The sequence below is a fragment of the Nannobrachium achirus genome (assembly GCF_963921795.1).
Source record: "Nannobrachium achirus genome assembly, chromosome: 2".
NCBI classification, from domain to species: Eukaryota; Metazoa; Chordata; class Actinopteri; order Myctophiformes; family Myctophidae; genus Nannobrachium; species Nannobrachium achirus.
Genome location: NC_137811.1, coordinates 47,106,670 through 47,122,635, shown reverse-complemented (window position 1 = coordinate 47,122,635; position 15,966 = coordinate 47,106,670). Strand labels below are relative to the sequence as shown.

General features: G+C 42.4%; 1 protein-coding gene across 1 annotated transcript; it reads right to left on the bottom strand.

The window, feature by feature from the left end:
• Nucleotides 1-307: 307 nt before the first annotated feature.
• Nucleotides 308-15,684, bottom strand: LOC308298701 (terminal nucleotidyltransferase 4A-like; the record flags this gene model as incomplete). The annotated part of the gene is made up of 12 exons (XM_080742346.1): nucleotides 308-751; nucleotides 861-998; nucleotides 2,489-2,682; nucleotides 3,656-3,759; nucleotides 3,985-4,111; nucleotides 6,420-6,633; nucleotides 8,821-8,949; nucleotides 9,694-9,801; nucleotides 10,527-10,647; nucleotides 10,782-10,828; nucleotides 13,332-13,455; nucleotides 14,780-15,684. The coding sequence occupies 12 exons, from the start codon at nucleotides 15,682-15,684 to the stop codon at nucleotides 308-310; spliced, it is 2,655 nt and encodes an 884-aa protein (XP_080598472.1).
• Between the last annotated feature and the right edge of the window lie 282 nt (nucleotides 15,685-15,966).

The following is a 15,966-nucleotide window of genomic DNA, read 5'->3' as shown; positions in this document are numbered from 1 at the left end:
CACCAGCAAACAAGTCATCTGAATGAGCGCTTAGTTGGACCAGTTTAGTCTTATATTCAGAGACGGGTTGAACCGTCAAGGGCAAGAGCCGAGTGGTATCTGTGGATGCCTTCCTTGATATAAAAACAGTTCTAAACTTGGATCAACTTAGGTCTTCAGACCAGAGCATGTACAGTATGATGGATCATTCAGGGCTTTCAGATGCTAGACTCAAGTTGTACCACTTAAGGCCCTCAGCAATAAAGTTTACGTGGAATTGACTTGGGACTTCAATAAAAGACAAGTCAGAGGATGAAGCTTCACTGTTTCATCTGCTGTGGTTGAGAGGCAAAAAGCTGTCCCTCTTCCTGCGTCGCCAGGGGTTGCGGTTACACGGTTGTTGGCTCCTGAACTCTGCCACTGGGCTCTGTACGTGCTGAGCGAGTCCACCTTGGGGACTGAATTGACCTTGAGAATGATTTTGATGCCGGAGACCACCGGCTTGGTTGTGCTTGAAGCTCAAGGCGTGTGCTTCAACGGGGTTGGGGTAGTTCAGTCTTGTGGAGTAACCGTGGCCTTGCTGTCCTCCTACCTTAACATGGTTGAGGTGGTGGGATCCAGGTAGAGTACTCGGGGAGTCAGTGGAGTGGACGACAGGCGGCGGTTGCATTGTCTGGCGGTGGACAGCACCGATGGAAGGTGGATTCTCACAGTAGAACTGACAGTCTGGGAGAGAGGGGAGAGCCATGTTGCCTGGAATTGGCATTTGAACCTGTGTGAAACAAACCAGAGTACAATGTTAGAAGGTGGCATAATATTGACTTCCATCCATCATTACACTGACATTTCTATCTGAACTGTGGAAAGAAAAAACAATCAACCTGTGTTGTATTAGGGATGAAGCCAGCAGGATGTGTGGCTCTGAGATCAGTAGGCAGCTGTAGCAATGGCTGGATTGGGGCCAGGCTGATGGTGTGGAGGGGCATAGCAGTTATACTGCTGGGAGGAGAGTCAGACTCCTGGAAAACATTATGCACACCACCATAAACATTACTTACAATGGACAAATAATGGAAGGGGGGGAATAAACACAGGCACATTGTGATGGATCAGCATGATCCCAAAGAACTGAACAATACACACCATCATCACTATTCTGAGACATGAGATACACCTCATAACACCGTACCCTATCCTTTTGGCAACCGTTAGTGTTGTCCAATAGCTACAAGGTTAAATTATTCAGCTGGACGATAAACAACACAGAAACCCCACTTGTCCTTTTCCAAGGGTTAATGCTTTTTGTTAAAGCTTGTAACAATTTGGCCTGTTATAGGCAACTGCTGATGGACTTCCTCTAGGTCCTCTCCCTTGTGCCCATCCCCTCCTCATCTCCACTTCTCTCCCTCTTGATTTGCGTGTGCTCAGGTCCAATCAATGCGCGTTAAACAAATTATGCATTCATGTCCCACAGGCAAGACACCAACGCAACTTTTGTGCAGTTCTGTTCCTTCCCATAGGGTAACGAAGTTTTTTTCCCCCCCCGTTCTGACTTCCCATAGACTTTTTTTCATATCGTGTCATATAAGAACTGTGTTCCAAACATAAACAAATGATCTCAGCGGTTTGACTCATATGGATATGAAGAATCAACTGATGGTGAGAAAACGCTAATGTTACTGTCGCCAAATTAGTAACATTCTCATCAGAAACAGACTGTATCAAATATTAGGGACTATCATAAATGATACAAAGCCACCTCCCCGAAGCCACCTCCCCGATAATGTCGCAGAGACAGTTTGTTTATTTTTGGACCACAATGCTTATAAGATGACTCAATGTTATTCTCCATAGAGAAATTACTTCCGCGAACTGGGGGATGAGCGAGTGACGTCATGACTTTGTTACTCTATTGCGCAGACTTCCATAGACTATGATTGTGGAACCCCGGCTGTGGCTCAAGGTTCTACTGAACTGTCATCATAACTCCCATGGATTGTGCTCGTGTCCCCCTGGCTACGGATCAAGGGTTTCCATGGAACACAGCTGTGGACTGTTATTGTATTATACTATTATTACAACTGCTATTGTCGTCATTATAGTTGTAAAGGTTGTTGCTCGTCTCTCCCTCTCCTCTCAGTCTTGTCTCAGTCCCTCTCTCAAGGCATTTGGCCACCCAACCTATAGAGCCTGGTTCTGCCTAGGTTTTGTCCCATAAAGGGCTTTTCCTTCCTGCTGAAAAATACGTGCTTGCAGGTGTGAGGAGTGGGGGATACGTTGGGTCTGTGCTCTATACCAGTGGGTCCCAAACACTGGGTCAGGACCCAATTGTGGGTGGCAGACACGCAATATAATGTGCATTAGATAAAGGAATGCATGTTTTGTGCAACACTTTGATTATGAATCATCAGTACTATTCCATTGCATATGATGCAACATTGCCTAGAGAGGAATTACGTGACGGTTCCGCGACCACCAGGGGCCAGTGAGTGTCATGGCTTGAACTTACTACATCACTCCCAGAGGACAGCGAACACGCTGACAGGGATGAGGAGGACGATGAAGAAGAATGGTGCTGAGGGCTGGGGAGCGAGACAGGAGACGGTGACGGAGAGTCAGCACTAAGGGGAGATGACGAGTCTCTCTGATCCTCCATGGAAGACAGCATCAGCCTGGCAAGTTGCTGCTCACAGGTTTCTACAGCTGCGATCATAATCACATTCCCATTTATTTACAAAGCCATTTGGCATAATTCAGTACAAAGTCATTCATCAACTAAATTAAAGTATACATTCAAAAACGGTTACGAAACGTCCATTTCTTGGGCTTCATAATGACGTTCATGTCATACCAAATATGTGGTACCAAACATTTGAACATTTAACATCATAACTGTGTATGACAAGTTTGTCCCTTATGACGAGTTGTCAATATGCTTTAATCACTATAAAACAATTCAAGAAGCCGATCCACCATTATTTTTTCTCTATCCACGGCTTTCCAACGCCCCATAGTGCATTGCGCAGACGTTGCACCGAGCTTCCGGCGCCGCAGCCGAGTGTGATTTACAAGCTCACAATGGGCTGCATCTGCGATACGACGTGAGCTTGTATGTCTGCTGTTAAACCGGAAGTGTGGTCCAAATAATCTCCAGTAAACTCCCGCGGAAAGAGGTGGATAGAGTCCACGCTATCCACTGAAACTGGATACGGATGTTCCGAGACTGGAAACAGGGGGCGGGACAACAACCCCCTGTATCCTGTCTCCGAACGCATTCGCTTCCTTGTTACACAACATGCAGCGTGCATGCAGACACGATCGCTATGGACTATGGAGGGCTGTTGTTTTGTGTTGCTTACCACGGCATGATCGTAGAGTGAACGCGATCCGTGAACCGTCATGCACGTCATTTAGTTTTCAATGAGGAGAAACATGTTTCTGTATCACTGATCAAACAGATACAATTTTGAGTGCTCATGTCTGGTAAGTACCAAACATAGCACACATTTGATAGAAAAGAAAAAGCTCACGCTCAAAGTTCTTTATACCCGATTTATACTTGGTTGTGCACTGGTGTCCCACGGAAAAATGTGTTGTGAGCTTGTAGATCTGCGCACACGGAAGTATAAATCAGGCCTTGGGGTTCATGCAAACGCAATATAAAACACAAAGTTACCATGATTCCCTAGCTTGGCGTACTGCTTGATACTCCACTTTCTGATGCTCCAGTCCCTGTAAAACAACACTTCTGGGCTCACTTTGATGATACGTCCTAAAGTGCTGTGAGGAAGGGAGGATATAGCACATCCAGTATGTTAGGCAGGCCAGTGAACCACAAATAAAGGGGATTGGTAACAAAAAAATAGTAAAGATATTTTTCTTAATAAAATCAACATGGTGGTAGTAGTACACAATGGCAACAAACAGACATGATAATATCTGCCTCTTGTATTGCAAGTAATTGATTATGGAATGTCTCTCCAAGGACAAGATGAAGAAACCGACCTGTCGTATTCTTTGTTGGGGTAGTTGGATGCGTGATGAGACACGCCATGGCTTAGCACCATGAAGGCAAAGTCAAACACCTGCTTGACTTGCAGGACTCCATACGAACTCCTGCCCACGTCGTTAGCTATGAGGTTCATTAAAAAAAATAAAAAATAAAAAAGGTTAGTTCTTTTACAAAAGCCGAACAGCATGAGATAGGTGACTGACATTACAACATATACACAAACACAAATTTAACTTTTGACACATTGCAATATGAGCTTGTAGACTGAAATAGCCCAAGTACAGAGTCGACCCCAGTCAAGTCAACTAGGAATTAGTTTACAAAGTATAGATAGGTTTAAGTGGTAAAGGAAAAACACTGGCAAGGACATTACAGGCTGTAGGCTCAATGAACAGTCCAGTGTGAATACATCCTTAAAATTAAGGATATATTCACAAGGCTCAAATGGTTTTGTCCGATGGACATTCATGCAGCGCTTACAGCAATCATACTTGTCGTTGTTGGTGTAGTGATTAATCTTCTGCTGGTAGATGGCCAGGCATTGACACCCCCGGCAGGTAAATAAAACTTTGGGGCAGGTGAAGTTTGCTTTCAGGTTGCCTGGGCAGGTGAAGTTTGCTTTCAGGTAGTGCTCATTTGAGAGGGGACGCAACCGTCTATAAACACAACACCAGATATCCGTCTAAACACCTGAACGTGGTCTTCTGGTCTTTGGAATGTAAAATAAAAGCATGTTTACCTATAATGTGGTGTTTTCACTGTTCAGTGTAAAAATATAAAATAGGTGTGATATGTGAAGTCGTATTCAATCATAACTATGTACGTATTTGGATAAAAATTGAGGTATGACATTTTTAAAGTGTTAAATTGAACAGCAAATAAATTTCTCCTCATCATTTTCTAATGGGCAATCTATTTTCAGGGCGAGTGGGCATGTCCTTTTGGCAAGTAGATAATGACCTGGGCGTACCTCTCAGACCATAGTGTCAACCCCTGGATGGCTATTCACAACTTTGTCCACAATAATGGGAGCTCTGCTCTTCTTTTTTTGTACTTGCAGAAGGTGTAGTTTGGATGTACTTTTTGAAGGTTACGTAGTTACCATAATGCATTAATGTTTTTCAGTCAGAACAAAACTTAACATCCTCCTCTGAATACTAGTGTAGCGTTTTAACTGCAAGAAGAACATTGAGCACTTCCAATACCAAGCCAAATCTGATCCTTCCAGACCCAAGCAGCGCTCCAGCCTTCAGCTATCCAGCATAAAGATGCGGTGTGTACTGCACTGACCTCCTTTACCACGTCAACCTGAAATGCCAAGCCATTTTTCACAGCCTCCACCTGGTCTCATTTTCACCCTATGTTAGGCAGTCCCATGAGAGGGGACTTTTGTTCCTGTTTTTACCTGGATAAAAAACTGTTTTCACACCTGTAGGGTAGCACATGCAGAGAAAGATAACAAAACTCATGCTTTTTCCTTTTATCCACTTAATCCCTATATACACTTTGTTGACAGGGTCCCCTAGGACCCCCCCTTACAATAATTTGACAAAAATATATAATCTTGGCTCACTATGCATCACCACGCATTGTGAGTAGTGGTGGTGGGCAATATGGTGATAATTATCGTTGAGACGATACAATGTCTCCACGATATGCCTTTTCAGAGGTATCGTATATATCGTGATACAATTTAGGGAGCCTTGTAAAAAGTCCTGTTTAATCGTTAATACAAATTTTAAAATGTCAAGGTCTCCCCTTAACCCTGACAGTATACAAATGAAACCAAATGGACCCGTAAGGGTCCATTTGGTTTCATTTGTATACTGTCAGAGTTACATACTTGTAAAGTTCAATTTAGACCTCCCAAAAGGAACCCAGAGAGTCAAGTAACTTGAAAAATAACCATAAAAACGACGAAAAAGAATTGTGATAAAAATCGTGTATCGTGATACAGCTTGGAAAAATATCTTGATATTGTATTTTTCCAAATCGCCCACCCCTAATTGTGAGCTTGTACAGGTCTATTTTAGCCAAATATTTGCCCCAGATTAGGATGGCTAGGGTTCACTCAAGCATTATAATGAACAGGGCATTCTACATACACATTTCAATAAGACACATTATGAAAATCACCTCTTGTGGACCACTTGTAAAGTGACTCCATCAGGGGGAAACAATCTCCACTTAAAACCAAGTATAAATACTTTTCATTTCTGAAGACGTTATCATTTCTGAGGACCGTTATATGTAATGGATATGTAATCATCATCATTCTACGTAACCATCTTCATTATTTTACGTAACAAAGCACTAGAGGAGTAAAGCCACCACAAGGTTAAATGTAGCACAATCAAAACTGGCCCAACAAAATAACATTTGTCACATGGATGTATGCTCCATCTTTCCACACTTCAGTTCATCTCACCTGGCTGTAGAGGGTCTTCTATACATAACATAGATGGCCTGTTTCCAATGCCCATGGCCTCTGCCAATTCCTCTTTGGCCACGTATGCCCCTCCATCCCTCACCCGGATGCCCAACCTCTGGTAGTTAAAGTCACGGCCATAGAGCGCAAAGAACTCAATTAGCAGGATACCCAGGTTGATGTTGGCACGCCGTGTGTCGATCCGTGGATGGCGCTGTAACAGACAGTACAGAGGACACATACAGTAAGTCAGGGGTTTTCAAAGTGGGTGACGGGGCACCCTGGGGTGCCGCGACGGCAGTCCAGGGGTGCCGCGAGATAATTTGATAATATTTGAAATTTATTTGGACATTTAAAAAATATATTTAGTATCATTTTAAACTTGAAGTACAAAGTTATTTTCCGTCAGTTCTAACCTAAGCAACATAATCGCTAAAATATGCTATAAATATAAGATGCTGGGAATGAAAATTAGGAATATAATAATGTAGGGGTGCCTCAGATGAAAACAATATTTATGGGGGTACCCCGAGCCAAAAAGGTTTGTGAACCCCTGCAGTAAGTAACAGAAAGTCAAATGCCCAGTTAAGTTGCTGTTGAGTTCCAATAATTCAACTGAGGATGAGCGTTCCAATTAGGGCTGGGGGGCGGTATTGATTTTTAGTTACTGCGGTAATAAGTCACTGTTTACCGGCGGTATCTCAATAATAGTCTTTTAAAAGACAAAGACGCGGCCGCACACACTGTAGCCAAAGTGCCAATATTTATTTTAGGACGTAGGGTATAGGGAAACCAATGTTTCAGGGTATCATCTCCCCCAAAAAAAGATTTAATGGAAAAAAAATGGATACATTTTAAATACATTTAAACCAACATACGTTGAAGCATAAATTAGTAGGCACTCGCATGGAGAGAGCTGACGTTTATGGAGATTTATGACTCTTCTTAATTAGCTTCTCAGCAGGGCAGTATGTGCAGTTAGTTTGATGAGAGACAAGCTGTTGCATTCCGCCATACTTTGTCAGCTTCCTTGAAAGAAACTCTAAACTGCCATGACCCATGTGGAAAGCCTGGTGACGCGAGAGTCCGAAGCATCCATTCATTTCTCTCGTGAAGAAGCATGACAGTCACAGCACTGAGTTAACAGCATGCAGGATTTCACAATTCGATATCCTTACATTGCAATGGTAAAATGGCACAGATGGTACCATCTGTAGGTTGTCTCTCTACAATAATATGCAGGGCACTTGCTAATATTTTGTGAGCAACTCAGTGTGACGTTATGGCATGGTATCAGGTAGGAGTATCAGGAATTTACAGAGTACATAAAGTATCGGACAAGAAACTATTTGTATCGGAGCAACCCTACAAAGCAGTACTTAGTGATACAAGCTACTACCTTGGTTCCAGCTGAGACTAAGCCACTGTGATCAACAAACAAAACATCAATTCCATGAACATGCAGACACACTTGTGTTCTTTAAGAATTAGAACCACTGCATGGTAAAAGAAACACTGCATGGTGAGACTGATATTATCGCTTCTTTCTTAGTGCATTCATTCCTGCTGTATAGAGTACGTTGGAATGGCTGTCCTTTCTGTGAAATCAGGCCTAAAGGTCACATAATGTTGTGGTACACTAAATCTAGGACACCGTCTGTAGGGAATAAAAAGGTTAACATATTTTAGTTTTACAATATAGTGTGCTGCAGCCTACTTATGTTACATTATTACACGGCTTGGTTGATTCTGATTGGTCAATCGCTGAAATCAGCAGTGCGTCATTTCTTGATAACAGACTGCTCCGCTCTATAATAGACCGATGCCTAATCAATGCTCAGAGAACCTGGGTGCACTGTGTGAATTTTATGCAGTATCCTATTTACTCTATCCAACATGACATGCCATGTAATGTGTGTCATTTACAACTAAACATTGCTCTAACCCTAACCCTATAGATATAGCACCATGATTTATGATTTATTTTAATAGTTAAATATGAAATTAGTTTTTCATAAAACCTCTGCCTCAGTTTTAATGGGGAGTATCTGATCTCACGTGACTAGTCAATTTAAATTGAGAATTCGGCTTAATAATAGACTACTGAAAAAGACAAATGTCCTTGTGTCCTTATGTGTGACCCTTTTGGAAATGCACATTGTGCATTAAATTCCCATTCATCCCCATCATCAATCAAGTTACTGTAGCTATATTGTGGGAATCATATATTGTGAAAAACAAAGTGAATATCATGGAAATACATGGAGATATGGACACCAACACTGGCAGAAAGCAGATGCGGTGGTCCTTATGGGTCATAACAGTTCGGTGCACAGACCATGTGGTGTGTGACTGTGTGTCTGTGTGTGTGTGTGTGTGTGTGTGTGTGGTGTGTGTGTACCTGTAGGAAGCTGACGGCCATAAGGATAAGACTATAAGAGCTGATGCCTCCGGTGAAGACTTCATTCAGATCTCTCTGCAGTAGGAACTGCTTCAGCACAAAGATCAGGGGAGGAAGGACAGTGTATTTCTGCAAAACAATAAAGAAGAAATTACTAGAACTGCACTCTGTCGAGGTGCCAACTTGCTCCTTGTGCACAAGTAGGCCACGTTGAGCGCCAGCAGAGCACGCCATGAGGTGCGTGCGTCACCACTGGCGATGCCAGTGACTTCACAACCGGCACAACCAGGAATGCTGGTACCTCATTGGCTGTTAATGATTAAGTTGCCAGAAATGCTGGTCCCTGATTGGGCAATGGGCTCAAACAAAGAAGGACACCGACATACATATGCAGCCCAACGCAATACTTGTGCACTCTGCTGGCACAACTAATAACTAGAAAGATGCAATTGGAAATTGCAAGTGTGGTTGCCGTGACACGAATTTCGCAAATGAATTTCGTCTTACCATGTGAAAGTAAATGGGGGAAATTAATTCACTAATCAATTAATGGCCATATATGGAGATCTGTGTCAGTTCTTGTCCCTTTTATGCCCATGTATGGAGATCCCTGATGTCATCAATATTAAGCCCATATATGGACATACTGTGTCAGTCTCATGTGGTCTATGATGTCAGCCAAAGTTGGGAAAAGTTGATTTTTTTTATGCAGCTGGTCGTTTTAACATATGGCCCAAGTACGTGCCACCAAAACTGTGGGAGTAGTGCAGCAAAAAAATATATATAAATACTTAGGTATTAGCAGGGCAACCACACTAATAATCAAGGGATTAACAAAGAAACACTAACACAGTTGGTCTCCACTAGGCTTACCTTGAGGTAACTCTTGATGAGCTGCGCTGCTCTGACTGCAGTCTCCATGTTGAAGCTGATATCCACCTTTACTTCTGTCTCCTGGTCTGTCAGCTTAATGATCGGCACCTGTTGGAAGGGTAGAAATATAAAATGTTTTAATTTAATTGTTGGAGAACAGGCAGGCAACAGACAGTAAAAATTAAGTATAGCAGCAGTGCGCACACACCACAGTCCCCCAACGCATGAAGCAGTGATTGAGTTTTTGGGGTCACAGTGACCTACTTTTGGTACACAAAACACCACCTTTCCTAGATTTAGCCATATACAATTGCCTTACACAAGGCCTCAAGGAGATATGCACGCAAAATCTCATAGCACAAGCATTATGATTAACAATTTTGTCAGTATAAGGCACATTACACTTTCTTTTCGGAATCCAATTGTTCTCATTTTGATATAAAACTATGCCCAGCTGCATTTCTTAAAGGTTGACTTTAAACCCAAATCCTATCATTCTATTATGAGGCTGACATGAAAATCTGACAAAACTTGGTGCTGGGAAAAAAAAGATTCTAGTGCATTTCTCCATGCAATAGAATAATTTATTTTTAAGCTACCTTTGTCTTTATTTTTTTATTTTTTTTGCCTTTATTTACAGGGGGTCAGTGGAGAAAGAGGAAAGGCAGAGAGAGGGAGACTGGAACAGGGGTCTTGCTGATCAGCGCCCAGTGACATCGGGTCACCCCTTGGCAGTGGATTTTTTTCTTTTTTTTTTTTTCACTTTCTTTTGCCCAACAAATGAATTCTCGAGAGACAGAATTTACTACTTGGGTCTACCACTCAGTACTGACCGAAGCTTTGTCCAGGACTTTGATAGGATATGATCCAGCTATATTGCGTCTCCTCAGGGCTTGTTCCAACTCCTGGAGAGGGGGTTGGTCCCACTTCCCAAACACTACCAGGTCAATGTCACTGGAAACAAATTAGTTTAATTAAGAATCTCATAAGACGCAAAACAAAAATAAAATAAATCTTGACTTAAAATGTGTTTGTTTAACACAGAAGCCCAAATAAAAATGAGATTGCTCACAAGCCCACAACATTACCTTGTAGGTAAGTATAGTCCAGTGCTGAAGCTGCCAAATATCTCTACCTGCAAAATACAAACAGAAATTGGTGTCATTCTGGATTCTGTCTATTACTCAGCTATCAGATGTATTATGGGAGCAAAATAGGACACTCACTGTGTACTTTATAGAGCACAGTGAGCCAACCACCCACACTTTATTATAGTATGGTTGGTTTGCAGTCTCTTGCAGAGGCACAACAAACATTGTTTTTAATTTCTTTTTAAATCCCTCATTGGGAAACCTCTGGCGTATTTGTCAGAGATGCCTTGGAACGTGGGAGCTGTACTAGATCAAATTAATCCCTAGGGCTCACAGCCGCACACTGAGATTGGCAAGTTTTCTTTTACACAGACAGTTCAAATCTATGATCATGCTCCATTGTGTATCTTTTTCTATAGTAATACTTTTTAATGTAGACAGTCACAGGGTCATGACGAGGGGGCATGCCTCCACGATCGTCTATTTTCACAATAAACTAAACTACACTAGCATAGAGCCCTGGGGGACTCTATGCAAGCATATAGGTTTTTAAGTGGTTAAGAAAAAGCAACTGCAAAATTCCATAAGACTTTTTAAACCATAAGACTGCCCTTGCTAGAGCAGTAGAGTACATCTGTATGTCAAGAGCCTCCAAATCACAGTCACAGAGGGGTTTCTTAGGGCCAGGGATAGCTAAAAATGTTTAGACTGCTTCCAAGAAAAGCAGCTTGTTCCAAGTACAGTAACTCTAGGATGTGTATGGGGGGGGGCAGTACGGCATGAAAAATGATTACATCCGGCCAGCTCCCATTTGGCAATGAAATGTAAACCGGCCAATTGGACTTTAAATTTGGCAAAATAGTACATGCCTGATTTAGTGTACAAACTAGTGTGTTAAGGTCAACTTTGTTGTCGTTTTTACAACAAGGGTTCATGTTTTAGATTGTAATTAGAGAAAAAAGGTTTCTAAAAAGAAAGTTTTAGCCATTTTAGCGATTTTGTGTCTTTAAATACAATAAGCTGGCGATTTCTTTGTTTTTACTATTTACAGTAACATTACCATCCCTCCTAAGTCACATCTGCCCATGAAAGATTGCGATGTATCTTGGGAGTCGGGAGGTAAACAATGACTCTACTTACTACACACAGGTAGTCATTGTTTACCTCCCGCTTCCCATTCCAATCCACAATTACTGGCTTATTGTGCCTAAAAAAGCCATATTTAGCCTCTTGTCCCACTGAAATAAAAAATCGTAAGAATGACTAAAACGATAGGAGTAAATGAAGAAAAAAAAAAGTAACCCTCATCTTCTCTTTTCTCCAATTACAATTTGACTAAAACATGAACACTTGTTGTAAAAAAAGGGTCCTTTAATCTCAGAATCTGTGTATTATCTGTCAGCTATGTTCACAACTTCACATTGAACTTCTTTTTTGTAAAAATAAAGAAATAATTAATGCATTCATATAAATGCTTGGTCAAGTTATGCAGGGGTGGAAAGGTACATTACTCCTGCAGCCTTTGATTTAATTTGCTGATTGATTATATCATTTAAATATTTAAGGGCCAAATTAACCCTTAAGTTCTGTTCAGATTCACTTCACTTTGGTTCGTTTGCAGGTCATTTTGACCCGTGGGATATTTGGTTTAAAAAACAATACCAATATAATTTTTAACTTAACAATTCATCGTTATAGACCCATTTATTGTTTACAAACATTGAGACTAAATGCACAGGTGACTGTCTCATGTAATCAATTCCCAACAATCCCCAAACCTGTTGTTTTGGGGAGCGCTGTTTCATTAGCTCATTTGGTACCGACCTGCACGCGCATCTAGGTTTTTATCAGTGTAACGTGGACCAGAAATTCATTAATACATTGACTCAATTCCAAACAATTTATATGATATATATGGTAAATGTTTGCATTTATGCTTTGCTATATCACATTAAACACTGAAAGAGCTGAACACACATTAACGTCACATATGAATGTACACTTATATATTGTATTGCTAGGGGCGGCATAGCTCAGGGGTAGAGAAACCGCTATTAGAGCACGAAGGGTTCCCGAAGGGTTCCCAGTTCGAATCCGGGCTCCCCCAGAGTTAATGTCGAAGGGTCCTTGGGCAAGACTCTGAACCCCTAGTTGCTCCCGGTGAGTAGGTTGGTGCCTTGCATGGTTTCCTCCGCCACCGGTGTATGAATGTGTGCGTGAATGGGTGAATGTAATGCACAATCTCTGTAAAGCGCTTTGGATAAAAGCGCTATATAAGTGCCCCATTTTGTATACTAGGAGGCACATGCTTCACAAACACAGACTGCATGTGAGGCACAGATTAGCTTCTTGTACCTCCTGCAAGCAGTGTGTGTCTTCCTCTCAGCTGTAGGACACACTGAACAATCTCTGCCTTCTCTAAATGTAGCAAGCATGACTGAAATGTAACCAAATACCATAGTAGAGGTACAGTATGCTACCTAATACACTCACTCGCCACATTATTATTAGAGAGTGCAAACTGTATGGTGGATTGGAGACACTCACCCGTGCTGTGGGCCATAAGTCCTTGATGACACTTTCTATTCGGTTCACCACATCTCTCCTCATTGCTTCTTCTTCAGGGCGTGGAGACATGAAGTTGAAAAAGTCTACTATCTCCTCGTGTAGACTACAATGAAATGGGGAGAAGGATATAGAAGTGTGTTGAACAGTGGACTTTTTGAAAATAAAACCACACTCACTGGTACAGATTCTAAACCACCGATGAATAGCATGGCTGGAGGTGTGTTTAGAGCAATGGTTTATTTTTATTTTTACACACTTTAGCCACATATCTTTGAGAATGTACAAATTGAACAAAATCGGGTCGATCTGGTCCCAGTGGTGTAAACCAACTAAGTACATTTACTTACCTGTAAGTAAAGTTCAAATGCCTCAAAATTGTACAGTACTTGAGTTGAGTACTTCCAATACTTTTACTTCTACTCCACTACATCTTGGATCCAAATATCGTACTTTTACTCCACTACAATTATTTGAAAAAGATTTGGATTATTACAAAACATACATTAACCACTTCAACCCTATATATATATTTCAGCCATTTGAAATGGCAGATCTACAAGCTCACAATGCTGCATCCCATGCATTGTGAGCTCGTAGATCTGCCATTTCAAAAGATTTTTATACATTTAAAAATTTGAAATGGGACATTCGGCACAAGGAGTACTTTCTACTTTTGGTATTTTAAGTATATTTTGATAGAAATATCATCACTTCTCCTTTTACCCAAGTACATTTTGAATTCCGGACTTTGCAGTCAGAGTATTTCTACAATGCAGTATTGATACTTAATTACTTAAGTAAAACATTTGAGTAGGCTACTTTTTCCATCACTGACAGACCCACAAGGGTCCATTTAGAAACCCTCCAAGGAACACTGAGGGTCCCAGGACCCCACTTTGAGAACCACTGGTTTAGACAGGCAGGCAGCATCCAACCAATTAGTGTGATTTGCCTGACTAGTTCCACTAATTGATTGTATGCTCGGTTGTGGCCGCTGCAGTGTTTGAGGGGTTAGCTTTCTCTGCAAGTGTTCACACTCGATCACATTATAATACGTCACTACTACGACAAATGCAATGTCTCATAATAACCCATGCATCACCCATGCTGCATGCAGTGGTGGAAAAAGTACTCGCATGTTTTACTAACTAAAAGTATGAATCAGCAATATAGAAATACTTTCTTAAATAAAAGTCCGGAATGTACTTGAGTAAGTGTTGACAATGGCATCAAAATGTATTTAAAATATATACAAAATTGTAATTATGTACAGTACTTTATGTAATGCACTTCTTAGTTACTTTACACCACTGCATAATAACCCATCACCCAAGTCGGCATTAACATGAACCCACCATGAGTTTATCGTGGATTATTTTTTGGACCAAACCAGTCATGTTCAATGTTCACATTTCAAAAACTCTTACCCATTTATACCAGGGCTGTATCGCCTCGTTTTCCATATACTATACGACTCTGAATAGTTCACGTTACAGCTATTGGAGAGTAGATGGTGGTTGATCCCGTGGAAGGTGTTGGCCCTGTTCAGCTGTCTCCTGCGCCCAGTAGTAGTAGTAGTAGTGGTGGTAGTAGACTGTTGTTGATACTGGTGTTGGTGGCCGTGGTGGGCTTGATTCCCCCCGTGGTGCTGTTTGATTCCCCCGGGGGGGCTGTGGGTCTGGTGATTCCCTTGGTGATGTTTGATGATTCCCCCGGGGGTGTGGCTGCTGCCAGATTGTTGGCTGCTGCTGCGACAGTGTTGCTGCTGAGGAGCGTTCTGATGGAAAGAAGAGGGACAGAGTGTGAAATGCTGCTGCGGCGGCTGCTGTCTGAAGAACTGCTGCTCATCGAGGTGCAGAAAGCGACTGGCTTCCTCCACCACGTTCAGATTGTCGATCTGCAGCGAGGAGCTGGAGGGAGACGTGCTCCCCTCCGCCTCATCAGAGTCCAGAGAGGAGGAGGACGGCGACAAGGAGCCCTTCCTCCGAATGCTGAACGTCTCGCCCCCACCACCACCACCACCATTATCCTGCTGCTTCGTCAGTTTCCCAAATGCCAGCCCTCCTCCTCCTCCTCCTGACGGCGTCGGTGCGTGATATTTATTACACGAGTCCGTCTGCTGCTGCTGCTTCGCGCACGGCAGACATGCACCTTGCATCTGAAAGTTGCGTTGCTGGCCGCTGATGCCGCTGGAGTTTGTTCGAAACGATCCCTGAGAGGTTTCCCAAACGTGCATCATCCCCAAGGAGCAGCGATCAGGTCCCTTCTGCTGCTGCTCCGCCGGTAGCTGCTGCTGCTGGATCCAGACGCCGCCGCTAGTGCTGGGATCCATTGAACTTGAGTTGAGACGTACAGTAACAGAGATCTCCCCGCGGGACAACGAAGCGTAGTGCTGGCGGACCGGTTTGCACAAAACAAATCTACCGCTGCGGCGGAAAATAAATGTTGGTACTTATCTCAGAAGTAGCTTCATGTCCGGAGATCTGTTAAGGTTTTTGTACAAGCAGCTTGTTCAACTCCACTCTCTCCACTCCCCTGTAAGCCAATATGGCGCAGCCACTAGTAAATGAACGGCCAGTGCGCATGTCCGTGGGATTTAAACCTTTGAACACAC